A 7,886-nucleotide genomic window follows, 5' to 3' on the forward strand; every position below is an offset into this window, starting at 1 on the left:
CCAAGGGGCTTCGTGGTGCAGTGGTTAGCACACTCGGCTCACAACCGAGAGAGCCCGGGTTCGATTCCCGGGCGGAGTGGGAAACATTTGGGCGGCTTTTCCGATACCCTACGCCCCTGTCCACCCAGCAGTGTACCAGGTATTAATCGGGGGTTGTGTCCCGTCTCCTGGGGTCTGTTGCCTTCTCCTATAATTCCTTCCCCTTCTGTCTCTCTCCGGCATATGACCACAGATGTTGCGCCGACTAAACCAAACTTTCCAACTGTTCCCTTCTCCTATAATTCCTTCCCCTTCTGTCTCTCTCCGGCATATGACCACAGATGTTGCGCCGACTAAACCAAACTTTCCAACTGTTCCCTTCTCCTATAATTCCTTCCCCTTCTGTCTCTCTCCGGCATATGACCACAGATGTTGCGCCGACTAAACCAAACTTTCCAACTGTTCCCTTCTCCTATAATTCCTTCCCCTTCTGTCTCTCTCCGGCATATGACCACAGATGTTGCGCCCACTAAACCAAACTTTCCAACTGTTCCCTTCTCCTATAATTCCTTCCCCTTCTGTCTCTCTCCGGCATATGACCACAGATGTTGCGCCCACTAAACCAAACTTTCCAACTGTTCCCTTCTCCTATAATTCCTTCCCCTTCTGTCTCTCCCCGGCATATGACCACAGATGTTGCGCCGACTAAACCAAACTTTCCAACTTTCCTCTCCCCCCAGGGCGGCATGCGCGCTAAGATCGAGGTGATGACCTTTGTGAACCATACCCGCTGCTCCTGCCTGTCTCGCAACCTCGCAGCGGCCCCGGGATCTACCCCTGTCAAGTGAGTGGCTACACAAGCACTTTGGTTTGATAAATATGCAATTCTACATCCGTATTTCCTCCTGCCTACGACTTGAACTCTTTCAAGAGGAGGGTATCAGGACACCTCTCCTCCCGAAATTGACGAAAGCCTTGTCAAATAGGTGTTCTTGGGCGGCGAAATGTCTTACTAATGGGTGTTTCTAGATTCACGGTACAGAGGAAGACTCACACTACCACCAGGGTCATAAAACTATCCCCGGAAATGCCCACAACTCCTACGAAAGCCTTGTCAAATATGTGTTTCTAGGTTCACGGTACAGAGGAAGGGTCACACTACCATCAGGGTCATAAAACTACCCCTGGAAATGCCCACAACTCCTACGAAAGCCTTGTCAAATATGTGTTTCTAGGTTCACGGTACAGAAGAACACTCACACTACCACCAGGGTCATAAAACTATCCCTAGAAATGCTCACAACTCCTACGAAAGCCTTGTCAAATATGTGTTTCTAGGTTCACGGTACAGAAGAACACTCACACTACCACCAGGGTCACAAAACTATCCCCGGAAATGCCCACAACTCCTACGAAAGCCTTGTCAAATATGTGTTTCTAGGTTCACGGTACAGAGGAAGACTCACACTACCACCAGGGTCATAAAACTATCCCCGGAAATGCCCACAACTCCTACGAAAGCCTTGTCAAATATGTGTTTCTAGGTTCACGGTACAGAGGAACACTCACACTACCACCAGGGTCATAAAACTATCCCTGGAAATGCCCACAACTCCTACGAAAGCCTTGTCAAATATGTGTTTCTAGGTTCACGGTACAGAGGAAGACTCACACTACCACCAGGGTCATAAAACTATCCCTGGAAATGCCCACAACTCCCACGAAAGCCTTGTCAAATATGTGTTTCTAGGTTCACGGTACAGAGGAAGGGTCAAACTACCACCAGGGTCATAAAACTATCCCTGGAAATGCCCACAACTCCTATGAAAGCCTTGTCAAATATGTGTTTCTTTAGGTTCACGGTACAGAGGAACACTCACACTACCACCAGGGTCATAAAACTACCCCCCCTGGAAATGCCCACAACTCCCACGAAAGCCTTGTCAAATATGTGTTTCTAGGTTCACGGTACAGAAGAACACTCACACTACCACCAGGGTCATAAAACTATCCCTGGAAATGCCCACAACTCCTACGAAAGCCTTGCCAAATATATGTTCCTGGGCGGGGATGTCTTGTAAAACGACCCTTCTTCCCCCACAGCTGCACATGTCCCCGGTTCTACTCACCCACGCCCGTCGACGGCCAGTGTGCTTGTGACTGTGACCCGGGCCGCTCCAAGTGCCGCCGGTACAAGAAAGGCCGCCGCTACTTCTCCTCGGCTGACATTAAGTAAGTTCAAACCTCGCGGTACAATTTGATACACGCCGGCTTCACGTAGCATGGATAGGAAGGGATAGGGATTGAGAGCCTCGATTACTTGCCTCACTTATGCTACTTTGGTGTGTGTAAGTTAAGATACTTACCTAGGGGGTCAGAGTTACTTACAGCACCAGGGCGCAATGGTAGCTCAATCTGGCGCTGGTCATATTCTGGCCGAGTTGAAGAGTGGTTTAAAATTTGGTAAATCTTCAGAATAGCTGCTCCTAGCGAGTGATGGGCGTTTAGGGCGCGATGTGGTGGTATAATTACAACATTTCCAGCATGTCCGGGGTTTTGACAAGCGGACAGGCGCGTTTTTATGTCACAAGAGTGTATTTTTCAACGCTGAGGGCGGATTCATCAGCCCACTTACTAGACCTGTTGTTGGTAAGTCTTCTGTTAACTCCATCATCTAGGAACGCTCTTGATCTTAAGGCGACCCCAATGGCAATGCAGGAAGTGTCGACCAGGCCAGTACCTTGAGTCTTGTGCTAACTCCATCATCTAGGAACGCTCTTGATCTTAAGGCGACCCCAATGGCAATGAAGGAAGTGTCGACCAGGCCAGTACCTTGAGTCTTGTGGTAACTCCATCATCTAGGAACGCTCTTGATCTTAAGGCGACCCCAATGGCAATGCAGGAAGTGTCGACCAGGCCAGTACCTTGAGTCTTCTGGTAACTCCATCATCTAGGAACGCTCTTGATCTTAAGGCGACCCCAATGGCAATGCAGGAAGTGTCGACCAGGCCAGTACCTTGAGTCTTCTGGTAACTCCATCATCTAGGAACGCTCTTGATCTTAAGGCGACCCCAATGGCAATGAAGGAAGTGTCGACCAGGCCAGTACCTTGAGTCCTCTGGTAACTCCATCATCTAGGAACGCTCTTGATCTTAAGGCGACCCCAATGGCAATGAAGGAAGTGTCGACCAGGCCAGTACCTTGAGTCTTCTGCTAACTCCATCATCTAGGAACGCTCTTGATCTTAAGGCGACCCCAATGGCAGTGAAGGAAGTCTCGACCAGCCAGTACTTCATTCATGTCATCGGAGCGCCCCAAACACAAGGATCATTCGTAGAGGACAGATTTACTTAAAGACTTACCAACGACCGGTCTTGTAGTGATTTCATGAATCCGGCCTTACGATTTCTTCCAAGGCGATGGGCGATGAGACTGCGAGCTCCGGGGTGAAGAAAGGGAAGACCCCGCGCGGACATATACACCCTTGTGACAGAAGCGCGCCTGTCCGCTTGTCAAAACCCCGTCGTTCGTGCTGGAAATGCTCTACCACGCACGCTAGAACCCGCTATTCCTAAGATCTACCCACTTTCGGCTATGAACATCGGCCTGGCCTCCGAAGACTCTGGCCTGGTCTCGAGTTCATGACCTCAAAAGAGTTGGATTTTCAGGTTTTCACTACCCTAGATATTCTTAATGATTCCTCTTCCTCATATCCTACCCTGTACATTTTCCTCCCCTCTCACGGCCCTTTTCATCCGTCCCCTACACACGAAGAAGAGTGTATCCAGAAGCGACGGTAGGCTTGCTTAAGGGGCCTGGATGGTATTCGGCCCCAGCCCGTCATGGCGCAGGCAAGTGTTTATAGTGGCGCCATCTTCTCCTGGCTCATGCTGCCCCCCGGAACTCGTTCTTGATTCACTTGGACGGTTTCCTCTAGAGTCCGGGTTGATGGGTGGTCTTCAGGACAGCATGTGGGTAGTTTTAAGCCACTCGGCGGTGACTGAAAAATCCCAGGTGGTAGCGTGGGGATTCGAACCCGCGTCGTCCGTCACGCGGTGAATGTGGGCCCAGCACGCTACCACTCAGCCACCGCCTACCCAATGTCTCACGAACACGACGGTGGACCCAGTTTTCCCAAATATTATCCGTTGGTTTGCTAACATGAGGTCAGAGTATAACATTTTACTGCACGGAAAACCTGACATAACATCATCAACCCAAGAGCCAGGCCGAGTCTTCAGGAGGCCACGGGCGGGGCAGCACGGGGGCTTCTCAAAAATCTATTGTGTTGATTTGGAGATTATCGAGACATGGTACTCCTGTAGAATATTATTACAGAGCATCGGTAGCGGTCATATACATAAGTCTTGTTGTTATTTTATTGTAATATTTGTATTGTAATATATATAGGCAGACACACGTTGCCGTATTGTGGAGTCGCGTGGCTGAGTGGTAGGCCTCTCAGCACTAAGTCAGAGGTGTGCTGGAAGGCTCTGGCGCAACCCGGGCGTCCACCTCTCCCTAAGTCTATATATACCAAGTCAAGTCACTCTGCTTCAAAACTGCGACCGGTACGCGCAGGAGGCGGTTTTGGGGCGGAGCAGCGGGATGACGTCACTTGGAGCCAAAAAATACCCGTCAGTTCAGGGGTGACTAAAGTTGGGGCCGTGTGTGCACTCTGGATGTACATTCTCGCCTTCTTTCACAGCGCGTTCAGGCAAGCCACTGACGAAAAAATATGTCTTTTTATTGTGCTATTGCGTGACTGTAATTCCAATGCCTACAAACGGCGGTGTGGGGTGTGAGGGAGGGCATGTTGATGTGATTGATTTAAATTAGTCCGCCTTTCCTCGTTTTCTCTAAATCCCTGTTTCTACATTCTCTAGTTTGGCTCCAAGCAACGTCACGCATAAACCACGCCTCCTCGGCCGTGTCTCCTCCCACAAACCTGCGCGTGACTTGACTTGGTGTATATAGACCTTGGTGTTGACCATAGATTTGCGTGGAAAGGTGAATTATCTAGTGTTCTGTGTGGACTTAGAAATCAACGTAGGTTGGCGCACCTGATTCACGTGTTCCAATCATCACAAAACAGTAAAATATCCTAATAGAAGGAGGAAAATGGAACTCGACTTGTTGTATGTAGACTAAACACCTGACCCTCTCCTCCCGCCACAGATGCATCACCACCGGGGAGTGCGTGGAGCCTACCTGTGAGTATGGTCCCTTCCTCTTACGGCAGCGGAGATGTACCAAACGGAGGGAGCGAGAGAGGTACCAAACGAGCCGGAAGTAAGCCTCGTCTCTCAGCCTCTCCAGGGTTCGCGGCGCCCGACCAGCACAAGAACGGAGGCTGCGCGGAAGCTGTCTCCTCTCCTCCTTAGGGGCTAATACACTGGGTACATTTTCCGTGGATCTTCAGTCAAACCACGATTCCCGCTAGCGTGGTTCTCATTTGCTTCTTGTTATTGCCGATGATGATGATGAGTAATACCATCGTAGCTTTGGAAGATCGTGGACACGTCTGAAAACCACGCCAGCGGAAATCGTGGTTTGACTAAAGATCCACGGAAACTTTGCCCAGTGTGATAGGGGCCTTATACCCCCGGGCCCGGCGAGCAGACTCCACCGTGGGCGCTGCTCGGCTCAGGGAGTGTGCGGCCAGAACGGAGGTTGCTTCTGCTGTTCTGTGCACCCCCGGGCCCGGCGAGCAGACTCCACCGTGGGCGCTGCTCGGCTCAGGGAGTGTGCGGCCAGAACGGAGGTTGCTTCTGCTGTTCTGTGCACCCCCGGGCCCGGCGAGCAGACTCCACCGTGGGCGCTGCTCGGCTCAGGGGGGGTGTGCCGCGGCCTTCAGCCCCAGGTGTTGCATCGGGTGTTGGGTAATGATCAATGTTAAGACGTGCCGTTCAGCACACTCTATTAGTAATTTATTAAGTCTATTTTGGTCCATTACATTACGTTAAGAATTATAATTGTTGTCTAGCTACTTTCTCTCTCTCTCTCTCTCTCTCTCTCTCTCTCTCTCTCTCTCTCTCTCTCTCTCTCTCTCTCTCTCTCTCTCTCTCTCTCTCTCTCTCTCTCTCTCTCTCTCACACACACACACACACATACACATACACACACGGCCCGGTAGCCCAGTGGATAGAGCGTCTGCCTCATAACCAGAAGGACCGGGGTTCGATTCTCCGGCCGGGTGAAGATAAATTGGGTTTACCTTCTCTCACGTGTAGCCCTGTTCACCCAGCAGTGTACGCGACGTCAGGCAAGGAGTTGTGACCTCGTTGTGGCGGTGTGTTGTGTGGGAGTGGTCTGTCCTACCCAAAGATCGGTACTGTGAGCTCTGTGGTCTTCCATAGGGGAACGGCTGGATGTATGACCCGCAGCAGACCAGGAGGTGAATTACACACACACACACACACACACACACACACACACACACACACACACACACACACACACACACACACACACACACACACACACACACACACACATGTATACAATCCTCTTCCTCTTCATCTTCTCCTTTCCCCTCTGTGAGTGTTTCTGTGGCCTGCGTTAACGGCCCAGCCCAGAGCGCGTTGACCCCCACACAGTGCCGGGCGCAGGACGAGACCGCCGCTGCTGCCTCTCCCCCACACATAAGAAGACATCACAAGCTCATCAACCGTTCATGTACAAACTAAGCGCCTTCGACACTGTGCGTGGTTAACAATGCTTGGTTCTGGCTGTATGACCGACGAGACCTCCGGGGCTCAGAAGGGTCAGGCTGCCGCAGAAAGGTGCCGGATGATATAAAAGCTTCGATCGTACCTCCACAAACACTTAACACCTTCGCTTCCCACATCAGCTGTTTCTAAAGGTCAAAGATGGGGTCAGTCGGGTTCTAATGAGTGTTTCTTCAGGTTCACTTGTTGGGGTCGTATTATGAGATTTCGTCACCCAAGAACACATATTTGACAAGGCTTTCATAGGAGTTGTGGGCATTTCCAGGGGTAGTTTTATGACCCTGGTGGTAGTGTGACCCTTCCTCTGTACCGTGAACCTAGAAACACACATTTGACAAGGCTTTCATAGGAGTTGTGGGCATTTCCAGGGGTAGTTTTATGACCCTGGTGGTAGTGTGACCCTTCCTCTGTACCGTGAACCTAGAAACACCTATTTGACAAGGCTTTCGTAGGAGTTGTGGGCATTTCCAGGGGTAGTTTTATGACCCTGGTGGTAGTTTGACCCTTCCTCTGTACCGTGAACCTAGAAACACATATTTAACAAGGCTTTCGTAGGAGTTGTGGGCATTTCCAGGGGTAGTTTTATGACCCTGGTGGTATTGTGACCCTTCCTCTGTACCGTGAACCTAGAAACACCTATTTAACAAGGCTTTCATAGGAGTTGTGGGCATTTCCAGGGGTAGTTTTATGACCCTGGTGGTAGTGTGACCCTTCCTCTGTACCGTGAACCTGAAGAAACACATATTTGAACCCGACTGACCCCATCTTTGACCTTTAGAAATAGCTGATGTATGAGGCGAAGGAGTCTTATAATGTTAACCTAATTGGTGTTCTCGGGACTATGGGACGCATATGCTTGATCAGAAGAGTGTGTGTGTGTGTGTGTGTGTGTGTGTGTGTGTGTGTGTGTGTGTGTGTGTGTGTGTGTGTGTGTGTGTGTACTTCAGTAAGAACATTGTACAAATCTTGATAGAACACAAATATAGTTTTCGCATATAATGTTATTTGTTTGATTAACTACCCAATTTGGTAGGGAGATTATCGTACTCAGAGGCTGAGTACGACAATCTGGCAACTCGTACACCACCGCACTATTCCACCGTTGCCAGATTATCGTACTCAGAGCATAGTATACACCGGTTGCCAGATTGTCGTACTCAGCCTCTTAAACAGACC

The 7,886-nt window shown here is 50.2% G+C and overlaps 1 protein-coding gene and 1 long non-coding RNA gene across 2 annotated transcripts in view; one reads left to right on the top strand and one right to left on the bottom strand.

Annotated features, from left to right (window-relative positions):
- The window catches only part of LOC127002350 (uncharacterized), a 21,453-nt gene extending 14,977 nt beyond the window's left edge, over positions 1-6,476 (top strand). The window contains exons 4-6 of the mRNA XM_050868237.1: positions 720-823; positions 2,083-2,211; positions 5,158-6,476. Of these exons, the coding sequence (XP_050724194.1) occupies positions 720-823; positions 2,083-2,211; positions 5,158-5,275 (351 nt within the window). The 3' untranslated portion in view covers positions 5,276-6,476. The remainder of the gene's footprint in view (positions 1-719; positions 824-2,082; positions 2,212-5,157) is intronic.
- The window catches only part of LOC127002383 (uncharacterized), a 10,381-nt gene extending 2,805 nt beyond the window's left edge, over positions 1-7,576 (bottom strand). Inside the window, exons 1-2 of the long non-coding RNA XR_007756128.1 lie at positions 7,440-7,576; positions 7,028-7,233 (exon numbers count right to left, since the gene is read on the bottom strand). This is a non-coding gene — a long non-coding RNA (uncharacterized LOC127002383). The remainder of the gene's footprint in view (positions 1-7,027; positions 7,234-7,439) is intronic.
- Positions 7,577-7,886: the final 310 nt, after the last annotated feature.

The sequence above is a fragment of the Eriocheir sinensis genome, chromosome 23, assembly GCF_024679095.1.
Source record: "Eriocheir sinensis breed Jianghai 21 chromosome 23, ASM2467909v1, whole genome shotgun sequence".
NCBI lineage: Eukaryota > Metazoa > Arthropoda > Malacostraca > Decapoda > Varunidae > Eriocheir > Eriocheir sinensis.